The 20564-nt window shown below is 42.5% G+C and overlaps 1 protein-coding gene across 1 annotated transcript in view; it reads left to right on the plus strand.

Moving 5' to 3' along the window:
* The window catches only part of RYR3 (ryanodine receptor 3), a 743078-nt gene that overhangs the window by 524417 nt on the left and 198097 nt on the right, over positions 1 to 20564 (plus strand). Inside the window, 1 exon segment of the mRNA XM_030213678.1 lies at positions 11019 to 11115. Within this exon segment, the coding sequence (XP_030069538.1) occupies positions 11019 to 11115 (97 nt within the window).

A 20564-nucleotide genomic window follows, 5' to 3' on the forward strand; every position in this document is an offset into this window, starting at 1 on the left:
CTGACAAAAAAAGAGTGCTCCCTGAGAAAAGAAGTGAACCAATTGAGAACTAACCCAGAAAGCCCAATTTGAGACAAGCAAGATAGGAGAAGTGAATGTTCTACTAAGTTGAAGGTGGTGGAAAGGTCTAAAGAAATACTCAGGGCAATATTACCTTTATTTAGAATACCATAGGGTTCACTTAGGAAGGCGGCAACTACTGTTTCAGTACTATATAACTATATAACTATTTCTAAAATTCTGAATCTGTTAGATTCCTTAAAACTAAAGTCAACTATCAACCCCAACCCCTTTGCATTAAGTCTCCAAAGAAATTCACATAGAAGTGCTAAGTACAGCCATTTGTTTGTCTATTGCTGGAAGTCTTTGATCTCACAGACCTGGTCTGAATTTACAACTTTAAAAAGATATGTTCTTTTAGATTATTTAAAGCCTTAGCCCTGCATTGCCAACTAGTAAGATTGCTGATCCACAGGGTGAACTTCACAGGGTGCACTGCAGTGCCCCCCAGTGAAATTTTGTCTAACTAACTTCTAACACAAAAAATGTGCCTTGGTCCCACAGACCATGAGATTTCGAGCATCCCAGTGGTGAGTGGGAGAGGAAACCATAATCCCCACCAAAGAGAAGTCAAAAGTGCAAGAGGTCAAACACCTACATAAGAGTACTTAAATGATCACCTCATTGCCACACCAAAGATACCCCTAGCACCCTTCAGACTACCCTTGGGAACTATAGGACTGGTAAATGACAGATACGCTGCAAAGAAATCCTCAGTGATCCATGATGCCATACATGAACAGCATCTTGACATCCTAGGAATAAGTGAAACCTAGCTAGATGAAAGTGGGGGTTTACCACTGACTGAACTATGCCCAACAGGTTTCAACATCCAATATCAACCACGACCAGGAAGACAGGGTTGAGGGGTAGCAGTCCTGATTCAGGATACAATCAAACTATGCAGAATATCCACCCCCCAGCTACATGAATCGGAATCTCTTTTAATCCAACTTGAAGAGAACAAACCAATCTGGATGTTCATGGTATTCTGAGCACCTCATAACAACACATTATCTGTACAAGAACTCCTAGACCTGATTACTCAAGTGACCCTGAATTACCCTATGCTGGTGATCATGGGAGATTTCAATCTACACATTGAAACCCCAGATACCACCACAGTCACCTTTCTGGACACAACAGCACTAGGATTTACACAGGTGATCAATTCTCCAACCCATGAAAAGGATCACATACTAGACCTGGTATTCTACAAAGGGGTGGATATCCTAGAATTCTGGGATAACAGTATTGAAATAACACCCTTGTCATAGTCAGACCATTTTATAATTAAATTTTCCCTAAGTGACCACCTGAAACAAATGGCACCTCCCAGAGTTTGGAAGGAGATCAGAGACAAAAAAAAAGCTGACAGTTGAGAATTTCCTAGAGGCCTTGGTCTATCCACATGTGGATGAAAAGACAAATACAGTGTTAGAACAGGTTGGCATCTGGAATACACACTTAGCCAAGACCTTAGAGAAAACAGCACCACTATGCCCCACTCACAAATACTCACCTTGGTTTTCTCCAGAACTTCGGATCCTTAAATGCGAAGGACAGAAACTGGAAAGGAGATGGTATAAATCTCGCCTGGATGAAGACAGGCTAACTGTAGGAAGCACATGGCAAAGTACCGCCAAGCCTTAATAGCAACCAAAAGCAGTATTTCTCTCAATGCATTGCACAGGCTGCTAATTCTACCAAGCAGTTGTTCAGTATAGTAAACAGCCTACTGCAACCCCCACAACAGAACCACCCTGCCCAGTCTAAACTGAACTGCAGTGATTTTGCTGCATACTTTGCCAACAAAATTAAAAGTCTATGCCAGAATTTACAGGCAATCCCACCCAGTCCCCAACCAGTTAACCAGGGGTGCACAAACTTGCTCCCTCCTGACAGAGATAGATGGGACACCTTTAACCCAATGACAGAGGAGAGCCTTGACAAACTCCTAAAAGACCGTCGACCAACTACCTGCTCCCTCGACCCCTACCCATCAAAGATAATGCAGCTGTGAAGTATGGGCCTCATAGAAGGTGCCACAAAAATTGTGAACACCTCTCTTTCTTACGAGCAACTACCAACAGCATTAAAAAGGGCAGTGGTTCGCCCTTTGCTAAAGAAAAACATCCTTGACCAAGACAAACTTGAAAGTTACCGGCTAGTATCCAACATCCCATTCCTAGGGAAACTCATAGAACAAAAAGTCTATGTTCAACTTAATGATTGGCTACAAGAGAGAACCTGTCTAGATCCATGTCAATCTGGATTCAGACCTGGTTATGGAACAGAAACGGTCCTCGTATCCCTACTAGATGATCTTCACAGCAACCGAGACAGGGGATTCACCTCGGTGTTAGTATTGCTAGATTTCTCAGCAGCTTTTCACACTGTGGATCATGATATCATGCTAGCACGACTGATAGAAACATGTATCAATGGAACAATACTTGCCTGGTTCAGGTCCTATCTATCAGACAGACAACAATCCATAATGTTTGGCAGCAACTCATCACGACCATGGACACTGATCTACGGGGTACTACAAGGATCAATACTGTCACCTATTCTCTTTAATATCTACCTCAAGCCACTAGCTGAGCTGATTCGGTCTATGGACACTTGGTTCTACATCTATGCGGCTGATGTGCAGCTATCCATACCCATTGAACCTGACTTACCTACAGCCTTGAATAAGCAGATTACCTGTCTAACATCAATTCAAGAATGGGCTAAACACAACAAACTTTGCCTGAACCCAAGTAAAACCGAGCTTCTCTGGGACCCTAACACAAATGGATACATACCTGACATCAAAATCCCTTTTGGGAAGTACAAACTCCCCCTCAAATCACAATTCAGGAACCTTGGAATACAGTTAGATTCAACATTTACTCTGATTCCCCAAATCCAAGCAACCTTCAAAAGCTGCTTCTACTATTTGCCACAGCTAAGCTGCTTCTCTCCTTACATCGAGAAGGTAAATCTTATCCCAGTTTATGCATGCCATGATAACATCAAGACTGGATTACTGCAATGCATTATACAATGGTCTGACTACAAAGAGTCTGCACCAGCCCCAGTTGATTCAGAATGCAGCAGCAAGATTCATAGAAGGTTGCAAGTGACGTGACCACATCACACCATTTTTGCAAATACTTCATTGGCTACCAATACAATACAGGGCTAAATTTAAAACTCTATGTCTGATCTTTAAGGCCCTGAAAGGGAATGGCCCCGAGTACCTGAAGAATAAGATGATCCTCCACACACCTCCAAGGACACTAAGGTCTTCCCAAGGAGTATCACTAACCACACCCTCTTCAAAAGACATTACATGATATGATACCCACAAGCGAGCCTGCTCCGGAGTAGCCCTCACACTCTGCAATGAACTGCCTGAAAGGCTCTGTTTATCACAAGACTATCTGTACTTCAAGAAGCAGGTGAAAGCTTGGCTCTTCAACCAGGCCTTTAATGGAAGAAGTAACTAACTTGTTAGTCTCACTCACACACACAAGGAGTGACTTGGGTGGCACATACTGCAACAGGACATGTTTATCCACGCCGATTTTTTAAAAGGTTCCAGGGGAGATCCAGGAAATTATAGACCGGTGAGTCTGACGTCAGTGCGGGAGGAAAATGGTAGAGGCCATTATCAAAAGCAAAATTACAGAGCACATCCGAGGACATGGATTACTGAGACAAGTCAGCATGGCTTTTGTGTGGGGAAATCTTGCCTGACCAATTTACTTCAATTCTTTGAAGGAGTAAACAAGCATGTGGACAAAGGGGATCCGGTTGATATCGTGTATCTGGATTTTCAAAAGGCGTTTGACAAGGTACCTCATGAAAGGCTACAGAGGAAATTGGAGGGTCATGGGATAGGAGGAAATGTCCTATTGTGGATTAAAAACTGGTTGAAGGATAGGAAACACAGAGTGGGGTTAAATGGGCAGTATTCACAATGGAGAAGGGTAGTTAGTGGGGTTCCTCAGGGGTCTGTGCTAGGACCGCTGCTTTTTAATATATTTATAAATGATTTAGAGATGGGAGTAACTAGCGAGGTAATTAAATTTGCTGATGACACAAAGTTATTCAAAGTCGTTAACTCGCGACAGGATTGTGAAAAATTACAGAAGGACCTTACGAGACTGGGAGACTGGGCGGCTAAATGGCAGATGACGTTTAATGTGAGCAAGTGCATGGTGATGCATGTGGGAAAAAAGAACCCAAATTATAGCTACGTCATGCAAGGTTTCACGTTAGGAGTTACGGACCAAGAAAGGGATCTGGGTGTCGTCGTCGATAATACACTGAAACCTTCTGCTCAGTGTGCTGCTGCAGTTCAGAAAGCGAATAGAATGTTGGGTATTATTAGGAAAGGTATGGAAAACAGGTGTGAGGATGTTATAATGCCATTGTATCGCTCCATGGTGCGACCGCACCTTGAGTATTGTGTTCAATTCTGGTCGCCGCATCTCAAGAAAGATATAGTAGAATTGGAAAAGGTGCAGCAAAGGGCAACTAAAATGATAGCGGGGATGGGACGACTTCCTTATGAAGAAAGACTAAGGAGGCTAGGACTTTTCAGCTTGGAGAAGAGATTGCTGAGGGGAGACATGATAGAGGTATATAAAATAATGAGTGGAGTGGAACAGGTGGATGTGAAGCATCGGTTCACGCTTTCCAAAAATACTAGGACTAGGGGGCATGCGATGAAACTACAGTGTAGTAAATTTAAAACAAATCGGAGAAAATGTTTCTTCACCCAACGCGTAATTAAACTCTGGAATTCATTGCCGGAGAACGTGGTGAAGGCGGTTAGCTTAGCAGAGTTTAAAAAGGGGTTAGACGGTTTCCTAAAGAACAAGTCCATAAACCACTACTAAATGGACTTGGGAAAAATCCAAAATTGCAGGAATAACATGTATAGAATGTTTGTACGTTTGGGAAGCTTGCCAGGTGCCCTTGGCCTGGATTGGCCGCTGTCGTGGACAGGATGCTGGGCTCGATGGACCCTTGGTCTTTTCCCAGTGTGGCATTACTTATGTACTTATGCACTCCTACTCTAGCTGATATAATATTTAACCATCTCTCTGACCTCGTGTGCAACTTTCTTTAAATTAGTCACTTTACTTTCTAACTCTTCTTACTCTCTTACCTATCTGTATGTTACATCTTTCCTTTACCCTTCACTATCAAGTAAAATGTTCTATTACGTATTGTGTTGACATTGTAAGTAGTATACTATGCCATACTTTGTATTATTATTTGAATATTTTTACTGCTCATGTTTGATCTATTCTTACTGTACACTGCCTTAAGTGAATTCCTTCAAAAAGGCGGTAAACAAATCCTAATAAATAAATAAATAAGTATGATACTGATGGCCACCGAGTCAAGAACATAAGAATAGCCACACTGGGTCAGACCAATGGTCCATCTAGCATAGTATCCTGCTTCCAGCAGTGGCCAATTCATGTCACAAGTACTTGACAGAATCCCAAATAATAGCAAGATTCATGCTGCTGATCCCAGGGACAACCAGTGGCTTTCCCCATGTCGATCTCAATAGAAAACTATGGACTTTTTCTCCAGGAACTTGTCCAAACTTTTTTTAAACTCATATATGCTTCCCATTGTAAACACATCCTCTGGCAATGAGTTCCAGAGCTTAACTATTTGTTGAGTGAAAAAAAACATTTCCTCCTGTTTGCTTTAAAAGTAGTGCCATGTAACTTCCTTGAGTGTTCCCTAGTCTTTCTATTATTTGAAAGAGTAAAAAAATTGATTTATGTTTACCCATTCTATACCACTAAGTATTTTACCGATCTCTGTTCCAAGCTGAAGAACCCTAACCTCTTTAGCCTTTCCTCAAAAGAGAGGAGTTCCATCCCCTTTATCATTTTGGTCACTCTTCTTTGGACCTTTCTAATTCCGCTATATCTGTTTAGAGATACGCCGACTAGAACTGAACACAATACTCAAGGTGAGGTCGCACCTTGGAGCAACATAGAGGCATTATAATATTCTTGGTCTTTTTTGCATCACTTTCCTAATAATACCTAGCATTCTGTTTGATTTTTTGGTCGCTGCCACACTCTGGGCAGAAGATTTTTCTTGGGTGCTGATTTCTAAGGTGGATTAGCATCAAGAAACTATGACTTGTTATTCTCCTAATGTACATCGCTTTGCATTTGTCTACATGAAATTTCATCTGCCATTTGGATGCCCAGTCTTCCAATATCCTAAGGTCTTCTTGCAATTTTTCACAATCCGCATTCGTTCTAAAAACTCTGAACAGTTTTGTGACATTATTATTATTAGCATTTGTATAGCGCTACCAGACGCATGCAGCACTGAACACCTGATACAAAGAGACAGTCCCTGCTCAAAAGAGCTTACAATCTAAATAATACAGACAGACAAGACAGTTACGGGTGAGGGAAGTAATGGGTGAGAAGGGAGGAAGGGACAAGGGGAGGGCAATTGTGGCTAGGAGCCAAAAGCAGCAGTGAAAAGGTGGGTTTTCAGCATAGATTTGAAAACAGGTAGACTTTTCACCTTCCTCCACTGAATTGGCCGTTTAACCCTACCCTCTGTTTTCTATCCATCAACCATTTCCTAATCCACAACAGAACATTGCCTCCTATCCCATGAGGGACTTTGTGAAACACTTTCTGAAAATCTAGGTGCACTACGTTGACTGGCTCACCTTTATCCACATGTTTATTCACACATTCAAAGAAATGAAGCAAATTGGTGAGGCAATTTGCTTTCTGCATAGGTTGGGGAAGGAGAGTAATGGTCAGGGTGGGAGGATGAATGTGGGGAAGATGTTACAGGCATCTTTTCTCTGTATTGGGCTCCAGATGTCTGGAAGTGGAAGCATATTTTCTTGTAATTGAGCAATGGGAAGGGTCTATTTCTAGTTTGAAAGAGAGTTGCAGCAAGATTTAGAACTTATGGTTTTTAAATAGAAACATAGCAATAAAGAAAATGATGGCAGATAAAGGCTTTATGGCCTATCAAGTTTACCCATCCATACCAACTATTAAGCTCTACAATCTCTCCCTCTCCCTTAGAAGTCCTCTGTGCTTGTACCATGCTTTTTTGAATTCAGATATCATTGTCTCGTCCACTTCTGCTATGAGGCCATTCCATACATCCATCATCCTATCTATAAATAAATATTTCCTCAGATTATTCCTGAGTCTGTCCCGTTTCACCTTCATTCTCTGCCTCTTCTTCCAGAGCTTCCTTTCAATTAAAGAAGGCCCACCTGCTATGCATGTATACAACTGGGTTATTTGAATGCCACTGCATTATCTCCCCTCTGTTGCCTTTCTTCCAAAGTATGCTCATTTAAGTCAGTCAAGACTAAAGTGTCATTGCAGTTTAAGTTTAAAGTGCCAGCCACTCCACTTCTTTATTCAGACCACTCAGGTAAACTGTATCCCATTGATATATGAATCTTTGTTCCACTCATAAAAGGACCTCGGAAATATCTCCTCCCTTATTAGACATACTCTGTTGTAAAACCACAAAACGTTAAGTCACTCCAATGCTCCACCAGCGGAGCTTCCAAACGGTGATTACAAATATTACTAAGATATTCTGCTATCCTTATCTTTATTTTCCTTTTCTTTTTGTCCAATGTAAAGATATTGACAAGGACACTGGATGGCGTAAATTTCCTGCACAGAATTGCAATCTGTCTTGCAACACAAATGATTTACCTGTTTTAGGATTTGTTATCGTCTGAGTAGTCATAGGATATGTACAATTTATACAGTGACCACTAGAACAGTGACCACCTATGGGACTTCCCTCAGTACCTAAAAAAAAAAAAGTATCATCCTCCAGGTTTACTGTATTGGCTATTTGTGTATAACATGCTATCATTTGTTCATCTCAAAAACACTTTGAGCAGATTACTTTTTTTGGGGGGGGGGGGGGGGGCAGAATCTAGGTTATAAATGTTAAGTTAAATTTAAAATTGGAAGCTCATGGTAAAATAATTCTCATTCAAAGAAAGTACCCGAATACATAAATAGTGGATTTTTATTGCTTTTTCTTCTGTTTTGTATTATTCGGGGGTCTTTTACTAAAGCTTAGCTTGAGTTATCTGCAGCAGGGCCCATTTTATTCCCAAGGGCCCTGCTGCAGATAACTCGAGCTAAGCTTTAGTAAAATACCCCCCTCAATAAAAAGGTTGAACTTAAAAAGACATATTCTAAAAGCCAAGAAAGACAAACTCCGAAATTAATCTTTAGCTGAAAGATAATTAGGAATACTGGTCATGTGAACACTATAACTGACTTTAGCTTTCTCCTAAAACAGCGAAAGTTGTTCAGCATCAAAGAAGATGTATTCCGTCCTATATTTCGATAACACTTGCATACAAATTTCAAATTGAATGTTGCTTCTAGATGTAATTGAGCCAATATTAAAAAAAAGTTACATATTCACTGGTAAACATATATCCATAGATTTTCAAACCTTATACAGAGCGTATTGGACTGAATGTCTGAGTGAATAGCCTGATACTATCCATATAGGAAGGGGCAGAGTGAGGACAGGCCAGAAAATTCTGCTACTGTCTGAATAAATTATATGATCAGTTTAGGTCTGCTGAATAGGTAGTGCCAGCTTGTTTACTGCATTTTCTGTGTATTGAAGGCTGCTACTTTTATAGATAGCAATACTGAATGTATGGAATAAGCTGAATGCTATGGTTGGCATTTAACTTATTTCAGTCACTGTGACATCTCAATATCAGGCCCAATGTTTCTTGCTACTTGGTCTGGTTAGTGTGAAACATACTGAGAAAGACAAATCTTTTGATCCATGTATAGTAATCTCTACAGTAATCTCATTTGCAAACATCAAACATTTTAAAGTTCAGTTTCTGTCAGGTTCTCTTTTTAATTTAGTTTATATTTAAAGATCTACAATTATTTTTCAAGAATCGTCTTGATACACAAAAGTAGCAGTTTGTATTAAGGTATAAAGGAAAAACATTATTAGAACAAACAAATCATATGCATACCCTATCTTGAGTCCACTATTAATGGAAGGGACAAGGCACAGATCCAGCAATAGTTCCAAAATGGTCAAAGATTAAAAAAACAAACAAACCACCATCTATATAACCTTCCCAATAATTTTATCTTGACATTTTCTACAACCCGTGTCTAATTCAGCTCAGTTCACCAGGCTGCTCTTTCAAGGTCTTTCAAGTGGTTAGTGCAGCTGTCTGAGAACCTGGGTTTAATTCCCACTATAACTCCTTATGACTCTGGGCAAGTCATTCAACCCTCCATTACCCCAGGTACCTGTATATAATATGTAAACCACTTTGATTGTAACCACAGAAAGGCGGTATATCAAGTCCCATCCCCTTTCCCTTTAGTTGAGACACCAGAAATAGGAACAAATTACCAACACAAAACAGTGTAAAGATATAATACATTTATTATTGGAACCATAGCAAATAGTGTTAGTTGACAAAAAAATAGTCCACTGTGGTCATGTTTCCTTTGAATAGGCTGAATCAGGGGTCAGAAGACGATCACATGAAATATTGTATTTAAAAATCAATATCCCAGGTTAATCCAGCATCATGCCTTTGAAAAATTATGCACAAGTGCAACTGCAAGGCAGCTTTTGATACAGCTCTAGCCAAAACCAGTAGCAGTTTCACAGCACAGCAGGTACCAGTATCACAGGAAGCATACTATATATCAGATCTAGCACACTGAAGCTTGTGAATCAAGTGCTGGATCTGATATATGCTTTTTGTGATACTGGTGGCTATTGCTAGAGCTGCATCGAAAGCTGTCTCGGGTTGCACTGGTATGTCATTCCTCAAAGACATGTTGCTGCATTAACCTGGGATATTGATTTTTAAATACAAGATTACATTTGGTCACCTTCCTGCCCTTGATGCAGCCTATTTAAGCGATGCATGGCCACGCTGGGCTACTGTGGTCAACTAACACCAATTGCTGTAGTTCTACTAATAAATGTTTTAAACTTTTACACTGTTTTGCATTGGTGGTCTCCTGTTTCAGCTCTTAGCCTCTCATGTCTTTAGTTATTTACTTCTTAGTTGAAAGGCAAGAAGACACATTCTTTTCTGCTATTTTAACATCATTCCTTCATGAGAGCTTCGACTGATGAACAAGCAAATTATAAGTTTAATAAATGAAATAAACATGAAAATTAAGATAGTACAATGCTGAAGTGGGGGTGGGGGGTAACACTGGAGAGAGGAGTAGCCTGTTAGTGCAGTGGGCCTTGAGCCTGGTGACCTGGGTTCAATTCCCGCTGTAGCTCCTTGTGAACTTGGGCAAGTCACCTAACCCTCCATTGCCCCAGGTACAATAACTTAGATTGTGAGTCCTCTGGGGACAGAGAAAGTACCTGCATATAATGTGTACAGTGCTACATACATCTAGTAGCACTATAGAAATGATCAATAGTAGTAGCTTTCAAAGTACCCCTTGGTGCCTCTCTCTGCTAATGTTTGAATAACTTCATAGCAGAAACATTGGAATCTACAGTAGTTATAAGAAATATGTTTTTAATACTTTAAACAGGTCATGTGGTAATGATCTACAACCGGTTATAATTTGTCATTATCTAGCAGTATAAACTGACTTAATTTCAGACTCCTAGCACCTCAAACTGATATTCTTTTCTAGCCTGCACTCACTAGAAGGAGCTAATCACACATGGATATTCTATTTCAGCCTCTGGTCACTAAAGGGATATGTATTCCCCAATAAATTGCGTTAAAGAAAATAAAACTTTGCTTATTTTGACACTGACCAATCAGAGGCTCAGAATTGCATAAACCAGATCACCTTACTAATGATTAATCCCTGAGCTGTGTTGTACTCCTGGTTTACCTCTCTTGGTTTCCCTTCCACCCTTCCTCCCAGGCACCGCTCTATTAACCTCTTCCTCCATGGTTATCAGAGATTTTGGATAGAGACAGAGGAATATTCATTTGAGGAGAAACTAATTCAGGATTTGGCTGTAAGTACTAGCCTAAGTAGAGCTTTGCTCTTCGTGCACATATGAGCAAGTGCTTAACAGTGATCCTCAGTCAGGGGTTTCTTGAAAGCCTCTGTGGCACTAATTTGGCACTAAAATGAAATAGATGTTTGAAATCGATTCTTTGAAATTTGGCATCTGCTTAGTGCCTCATGTTAAAGGCTGAGTATCACTAATTCATTGCATATTTTTACATACCATATTTAATCTCTGTCACTCATGAATGACATTATATCCTATTCTCCCATAATGCTCTCTTCAGCTTTAACATTTGGAGTTCTGATTTCTAACATTTGAAGTTGTCCCATTTCATGTTTTTATATTTTATTCATTGTGTTGTAACATGCAAAGCAAAATAAAGTTGGTGAAAATACTTATGGCACCTATGTTGAAATACTAACCTGTGAGTGCGCTGAATCATTATATAGAAATATAGCCATGATATTTTCAGTTAAAAATAACTGGCATTAATAGTTATTTACTTGGTGGCAATCTCTAGAAACTCATCCCTGGGAGTTCTCTCATTCTGTACCAAGCCCTTTCCAGTGCCTGAGATCTAAGGTCAGTTGTTTGGAATTAGGGTAGCAGCCAACAATTACATCGCTAATAATTTTATTTCCAGATTTTAGTCAATGGTACCACAAGACAGCACTACATACTCACATGCAGCATTTCAACGTAGGTGCCTGACTACTGGTTGGCAATGTTAAAATTCTAAAACTACTTAAACATAGTTATTGAATCTTGCGTGGAATTGAAGGCAGCAAATCCAAGAGGGGTAAGTCTCGTATCACTTATTCACCAGATGTGTCTGCACGATACCATAAACCATATGTAACAAATCATTGATATTCAGTCTGTGGTTCTTCAGTGACCCCCAATGAGCTGTTTCATATTAGAAACATAGCTGAGAACACTCTAGGTCTGACTTAGACCCTTTGGGCCCGATATTCAGCTGGCATTGGGTAGCACATTTGTTGTCCGCTGCTGGGTTAAACCTGGATATTCAATGCTAGACCATTTATGATGACCAGCATTGAATATCTGGATTTATTTTGGCCATAAAAAGTTAACCAGCTATGCCGATATTCAGTGCTAACCAGTTATCTTTTTAGCGGTCAAAGATAGGCCTTCTATTTAAGTGGCATATTTTGACCGCTCAATATAGCCAGTTTGGAGCTGAATATCCACCTTACCGGCTATGTCGCTAACCAGGATATTCAGCAGGAGATAACAGTTATCTTTTGCCGGATATCTGTGGTTAGGCGCTTAAATGCCATTTAACAGGCCAGGAGCAGCGAGTGTTGGGTTCAGAAACTTTCCTTCTAAGTCTTGGGCACTCCATATAGAAATAATATCATTTTGGCACCAGAAGAAAACTGCATGAAGCTGTGGCTGCTTGGTCCTCAGCCCAGGAAAAATAAGCTGTGAAAGGAAAAGGAAGAGGAAACAGCCATACAGAAGATAAATCATTTTTGCCTTGCCCCACTGGCTGCTCATTATTGGCATGGTACCACAATTTTTTATTCTGAACTAGATGAGAGAAAAAATAAAAGAGAGAAGGAACAAAAAGAGACAGATCAATGAAAGAGAGGAAAGATGAGAAGTAGGAAGGAGAACTTCAGTTATCTACAAGTAAAAAGGCGCCTTGAGAAAGAGCTTAGTGCTCTGATGTAGTCTCTATCTATAGAATACCCTGGATGCTACCACCTAGATGTTGAGCAAGAGCTTGATGTTGCCCTTATTAACTGTAGACAGTACAAATATAGGGGTAATATAGAGGGGCATAATCAAACGGGGGCGCCCATCTCTAAGGGCGGCCATCTCCGGGGATGGCCCCTGGAAGGGATGGAGCCAACAGTATTATTAAACAAGATGGGTGGCCAGCTTTCGTTTCGATATTAAGGTCGGGGCCAGCCAAATCTCAACATTTAGGTCAACCTCAGAGATGGTCGACCTAAATGTTGAGATCGCCGGACTTAGAGATGGCCGGCCTCGGTTTTCGCCGATAATGGAAACCGAGGCCAGCCATCTCAAATCCAGCCAAATCCAAGCCATTTGGTCATGGGAGGAGCCAGCATTTGTAGTGCTCTGGGCCCCCTCACATGCCAGGACACCAACTGGGCACCCTAGGGGGCACTGCAGTGGACTTCATTAATTGCTCCCAGGTACATAGCTCCCTTCCCTTGGGTGCTGAGCCCCCCAAGAAGTACAGTGCACAATATGTCGAGTTCTTTCTGGCGTTTTGGGATACCTTAAAAATAGTGCTGTGGGGTGATATTATTGCTTCTGTGATACCTTGCTCAGAGTATTATCCTATTGGAAAGGCACTGTAAAGTGGCTAAGCACATTTGCATTGGAAATCCAACTGCTGAAAATCGGGAGGTTGCCTGGATTCCCTTCTTCATGAAAGACCTAAAAAGATGCTATTTTTTCGCAAGTACAGGTTTCATAGGTTTGGTAACAAACCTGGGAAATTGCTTGCAAATGTTGCCAATCGCTGTAGTGGCTTGAGATATGTTCTGGTTTTGACTCACCTGGGGTGGAGGTTGCACTAATTTTCACCAATCTATTACATTTCTTTGAAGGGGTGAACAAACATGTGGATAAAGGTGAGCCAGTTGATATTGTGTATCTGGATTTTCAGAAGGCGTTTGACAAAGTACCTCATGAAAGACTCCAGAGGAAATTGGAGAGTCATGGGATAGGAGGTACTGTCCTATTGTGGATTAAAAACTGATTAAAAGATAGAAAACAGAGAGTAGGGTTAAATGGTCAGTATTCTCAATGGAGAAGGGTAGTTAGTGGGGTTCCCCAGGGGTCTGTGCTGGGACCACTGCTTTTTTTTTTTTTGATTTATAGAAGTCTTTATTAAACATTGTTGACATTGCACCAAACATACTCAAAACAACTCGTTACATCTTGTTTCGAATTAACCAACCACATCGTCAACAGAGTACCCCATATGGAGTCAGCAATTCCAATGCTAGCACATTTTGTACTTCCTTTTTTTATCCATTTTATTATTTACCATCCCCCCCCCCAAAGACCCCCCTCCTACCCTAACAACCCCCACCCTTCATCTATCCCCCTTCGACCGTACAACTGCTGTCACGGACATTTAGTCAGGAATGGCAACCACACTTTTTCCCACTTATACAATGTTCTCCTTTTCACCGCCGTCAGTCTTTCCATCTCACATATATATCTCACTTTCGTGATCGAGTCTGTCAGCGAGGGAAACCTTGCTGCCTTCCAGTGCTTAGCCAGGTTAATTTGGGCTGCATGCATCCCCTCACCAGCAGCCACTGGTTCATCTGCAATCCACCAGGCCTCCTTCCCAACACAAAGATCAGAGGATGCCACTGCACAGACCGTCCCACCCAATGCTGGAGCCGAGATTGAACACCCCTCCAGTACGCCTGTGCCTTCCGACAGGACCACCATATGTGTCCCATAGTTCCAGTCTCCCCACACTCCCTCCAGCACAGTCTCGACACTGATGGGAACATATGATGCAACCTGACAGGTGTAAGATACCATCTATAAAAAACTTTTATCGCATTTTCCTGCAATGCCACTGATCTTGCGGACTTCAATAGGCTTTTCTCAAGCTGCTGCCACCCAGCTTCTGTGAGTGTAAAATTCAGTTCTCGCTCCCATTGCGTCCTATGTACCGGAGGGGGTCTGTGACGGACAGTTAAATGGGCATACAGAAAGGATATCATACCACGCACCGTCGTAAAGTCTACACATATGTGCTCCAAGGGGTGTACGCCCCTCTTCATACATTCAACATATTCCGGACCCCTCATATAATGCAGGGTCTGCACATAAGCATAATGACCCTCCCGCCGGAGACTGTAGTCTTCCATTAGGGTCTCAAAAGGTGTCACATTTGTTCCCACATGCAACTGCCCCCACATATCCAAGCCATTTTTTGCCCATCTACTGAATATAGTATTTCCTACCCCCAGCTGGAACCCCAGGTTATCCGCTATTGGTGCTAAAGCAGAGACAAGTGGCCGATGCTCCCCAAACATTAGGTCCCAATAATAAAATGTGGTCTGTACGGTGGGTGGGAACTTGTCTATCTGACCTCTATGACGTGCATCCACCCACATTAAATGTCCCAACCTAGGGGACCCACCAAGTTTTGCTCCATATGAACCCATAGCTTATGCTCCTCTCTACGAAACCATTCCACAGCAGCCCGTGACTGTGCTGCACAATAGTACCAATAGAGATTGGGAAGGGACCACTGCTTTTTAACATATTTATAAATATAGACATGGTAGTAACTAGTGAGGTAATTAAATTTGCTGATGACACAAATTTATTAAAAGTAGTTAAGTCGCAGGAGGATTATGAAAAATTACAAGAGGACCTTACGAGACTAGGGGACTGGGCATCTAAATGGCAGATGACGTTTAATGTGAGCAAGTGTAGAGTGATGCATGTGGGAAACAGGAACCCGAATTATAGCTATGTCATGCAAGGTTCCACGTTTGGAGTTACCGACCAAGAAAGGGATCTAGGTGTCGTCATTATGATACATTGAAACCTTCTGCTCAGTGTACTGCTGTGGCTAACAAAGCAAATAGAATGTTAGGTATTATTAGGAAAGGAATGGAAAACAAAAATGAGGACGTTATAATTCCTTTGTATCGCTCCATGGTGCGACCACACCTCGAATATTGTGTTCAATTCTGGTTACCGCAACTCAAAATGATGTGGAGGGGGATAACCGAACGGGGACGACCATCTCTAAGGGCACCCATCTCTGAGGATGTCCCCGCGAAGGGGTGGGGTATCCCGTATTATTGAAACAAGATGGGTGTCCATCTTTCATTTCGATAATACGGTCAGGAACGCCCAAATCTCAACATTTAGGTCGACCTAAGAGATGGTCAACCTAAATGTTGAGATGGTCGACCTTAGAGATGGGCGACCTCGATTTTCGGCGATAATGGAAACCGAGGACACCCATCTCAAAAATGACCAAATCCAAGGCACTTGGTCATGGGAGGAGCCAGCATTCGTAGTGCACTGGACCCCCTTACATGCCAGGACACCAACCGGGCACCCTAGGGGGCACTGCAGTGGACTTCAGAAATTGCTCCCAGATGCATAGCTCCCTTACTTTGGGTGCTGATTCCTCCAACCCCCCCCCCCCCCCCAAAACCCACTCCCCACAACTGTACACCACTACCATAGCCCTTAGGGATGAAGGGGGGGCACCTACATGTGGGTACAGTGGGTTTCAGATGGGTTTTGGAGGGCTCACATTTATCACTACAAGTGCCTGGGTCCGCCTGCCTGAAGTGCACTGCACCTACTAAAAACTGCTCCAGGGACCTGCATACTGCTGTGATGGAGCTGGGTATGACATTTGAGGCTGGCATAGAGGCTGGAAGAAAATGTTATTTAATTTTTTTGGGGGTGGGAGGGGATTGGTGACCACTGGGGGAGTAAGGGGAGGTCATCCCCGATTCCCTCCAGTGATCATTTGGTCAGTTCGGGCACCTTTTCAAGACTTAGTAATGAAAAAAAGGGGACCAAGTAAAGTCGGCCAAATGCTCATCAGAGACGCCATTCTTTTTTCCATTATCGGCCGAGGATGCCCATCTGTTAAGCACGCCCCTGTCCCGCCTTCGGTACACTGCCGACACGCCCCCATGAACTTTGGTCGTCCCTGCGACAGAAAGCAGCTGAGGACGCCCAAAATCGGCTTTTGATTATGCTGATTTGGGCAACCCTGAGAGAAGGACGCCCATCTCCCGATTTGTTTTCAGAAGATGGGCGCCCTTCTCTTTCGAAAATGCCCCTGATAGTGGAATTAGAAAAGGTACAGAGAAAGACGACGAAAAGGCTAAAGTGACTAGGGTTCTCCAGCTTGGAAAAAGACAGCTGAGGGGAGATATGGTAGAGGTCTATAAAATAATGAGTGGAGTAGAACGGGTAGACGTGAAGCATCTGTTTACTCTTTCCAAAAATACTAGGACTAGGGCACATGCAATGAAGCTACAAAGTAGTAAATTTAAAGCGAATCAGAGAAAATGTTTCTCTGGAATTCATTGCCAGAGAATGTGGTACAGGCAGTTAGCTTAGCAGAGTTTAAAAAGTCCACAGACCATTATTAAATTGGACTTGGGGAAAATCCACTATTTCTGGGATAAGCAGCATAAAATGTCTTGTACTTTTTTTGGGATCTTGCCAGGTATTTGTGACCTGGATTGGCCAAGAGGATGCTGAGCTTGATGGACCTTTGGTCTGTCCCAGCATGGCAATACTTATGTACTTATGTATTGGAAATACCTTCCCTCTTTCAGGTGCTGGACTTGTGGATGGCCCGTCAGTGCTGAATTATTTGGAGGATTCAGGGATGGCCCATTTTGCCCCAGGGGTGATTGAGCAGCTTAACAAGACTTTGCAGGTTTCCGAGTTGCAGCTAGTCATTAAACATCTTAAAGGCAGGACTGCTCCAGGTCCAGATGTCTTCTCCACAGAGTTTTACAAATTGTTGTTCCCTAATATTTGTGGCCTGCTGGAGACCTATTATGTGTAAGCTATGTGACAGGGGGCATTCCTGAGGGGGGATAATGCTGTTTGGATTACTTTGATTCCAAAGCCTAGTAAATCCCCTGATTCCTTAGTCTTATAGACCCATCTCTTTAATGAACATAGATAGAAAAAATTTTTTCTTGGGTTTTAGCTAATCATTTGGCTACTTATTTGCCCACCCTGATTGGTCCTCATCAAGTAGGATTTGTTAAGGGCTTACAATTAATAGTTAATGTTATGTGCCAGTTCACCTACATCTTCCCATTCTCATTGAGGAACCCCTATATTAGGGGCCTGCAGTGTGTGGGAATGTGCCAAGACTCTGATGGCTCAATAGGCCTGCCCCATTCTCAAAAAATATCCAAGTCATTTTTATAAAACATAACAGTAAGAAACGAACAAATAAGACCTTTCAAAAAGAACTGTAAGGAGTAGTTAAGCGAACCGTTGTAGCTAGACTATTCTATATTTTTGTGCCTTGGAAGGCAAAAGAATGTTCCCAAACAGACTTCAATCGCATATTTTTTTACAGATGGGACATCGAGAGACGGATTTTTAGAACTCTTTAGATGCCCTCTATGACTTAGGAATATAAACAAATTCCTGTTCAAACTCCTGGACATCCTTTTCCTGATAATTCAGGAAAATAATTGGCTATGTTGTCTGGACTTAAAGGACGCATACACACACATCCCGATATCTTCATTTTTGGCTGGGAACACACCATTTCCAGTACTGCATGTTGCCCTTTGGCCATGCATCAGCATCCAGGGTCTTTACCAAATGCCTAGCAGTAGTCGCAGCATCACTACGGAGGCTGGGGGTGAATGTGTTCCCTTACTTCGACGATTGGCCGGTAAAGAGCACATCAGAGGACAGTGCTCTGGAGTCCATGCGGAGGACTATTCAGGTGCTAGAGCTACTAGGGTTCATTTTAAACTACCCCAAGTCCCATCTTCACCCTGCCCAGCAATTGGAATTCATTGGAGCCCTGCTTGATATGCAGAAGGTTCAAGCTTTTCTCCCAGGACTGAGTGGACCCTCTAGTCTCTCTGGCTTCTCGAGTCTTTCAGCAGGTCACAGCTCGACAGATGTCAAGACTGTTAGGCCACAAGGCTTCCACAGTTTATGTGACTCGCATAGCACGTCTTCACATGAGATCATCCCAATGGATCCTAGCCTCCCAGTGGTATCAAGCTACTGGAGATCTAGAGGATACCACCATGTGTCTCCAGACCTTGTTCACTCTCTGCTCTGGTAAACCATTCAATACAATTTGACTCTGGGACTACCATTACTACTACTTATCATTTCTATAGCGCTACTTGATGTACGCAGTGCTGTACACTTGAACATAAAGAAAAAAAATCCTTAGCCTCAAAAGGTGCTGACGACGGATCCATCTCTCCTCGGTTGGGGGGCTCATGTAGATAGTCTTCACACTCGAGGAGCCTGGTCTGTCCAGGAAACAGGTTTGTCTTCATATCAACCTTTTGGAGCTCCGGGTGATCTGGAATGCTTTAAAGGCTTTCATAGATAGCTGTCTCACTAAATTGTGCTCATTCAAACAGACAATCAGGTTGCAATGTTTTACACCAACAAGCAGGGGGGCACCAGATCACGCTCTCTGTGTCATGAGGCCATCCAGATGTGGCACTGGACTCGCCAGCACGGCATGGTCCTTTGAGCCACTTCTCTGTCGGGCAAAAACAACAGTCTCACCAACAGGCTGAGCAGGTTATGCAACCGCATGAGTGATCTCTCAGCATGGGAGTTGCCTGCTAGATCTTCCAAGTGTGGGACACCCCCTCGATGGATCTCTTTGCACTCATCTGAATCACAGAATTCCTCAGTACTTTTCCAGATTTCAGGCTTACGGCAGACTAGCCTTCCTTCTGCATTGGGGGACAGGCCTTCTGTATGCATATCCTCCCATACCTCTTGCAGGGAAGACTTTGATGAAACTCAAGCAAGACCATGGGACCATGGCCACAGCAGATCTGGTTCCCTCGTCTTCTGGAGTTATCCTCCAAAGAACCATGGAGATTTTACTGTTTTCCAACCGTCATCACGCAGAACAAGGGATCTCTTTTGCATCTCAACCTTCAGTCTCTGGACCTCACAGCCTGGATGTTGAGAGCCTAGAATTTGATTCCTTGGGTCTGTTGGAGGGTGTCTCCAGGGTCTTGCTGGCTTCCAGGAAAGATTCCAATAAGAGGTGTTATTCTTTCCAGTGGAGGCCCTTCTACACCTCTCCAATTCTAGTCTCAAGACCAGCTCTGTAAGGGTTCACCTCAGTGCGATTAGTACTTATCATCAAAATGTAGAGGGTAAGCCCATCTCTGGATATCCTCTAGTTGTTTGCTTTATGAGAGATTTGCTTTTGTCAAAACTCTGCCTATGTCATGAAACCTCAATGTTCTCACCCAGCTGATGAAAGCTCCTTTTGAGCTATTCACTTCCTGCCATCTGAAGTACTTGACCTGGAAGGTCATTTTCTTGGTGGCTGTTACTTCAGCTCGTAGATTCAGTGAGCTTCAGGCTCTAATAGTGGATGCACCTTATACTAAGTTTCATCACAACAGATTGGTCCTCCGCATGCACCTAAGGTTGTGTCGGAGTTCCATCTGAACCAGTTGATTGTCTTATCAACATTCTTTCCCCGACCTCATGCCATCCTGGTGAAAGCACATTGTACTCAATGGACTGCAAGTGAGCATTGGCCTATTATGTGGAGCGGACAAGGCCCTACAGACAGTCCGCCCAACATTTTGTTTCTTTTGATGCCAACAGGGTGGGGGTCACCATTAGGAAATGCATAATCTCTAATTGGCTGGCAGATTGCATTTCTTTCACTTATGCCCAGG

The sequence above is a fragment of the Microcaecilia unicolor genome, chromosome 9 (assembly GCF_901765095.1).
Source record: "Microcaecilia unicolor chromosome 9, aMicUni1.1, whole genome shotgun sequence".
Classification (NCBI taxonomy): domain Eukaryota; kingdom Metazoa; phylum Chordata; class Amphibia; order Gymnophiona; family Siphonopidae; genus Microcaecilia; species Microcaecilia unicolor.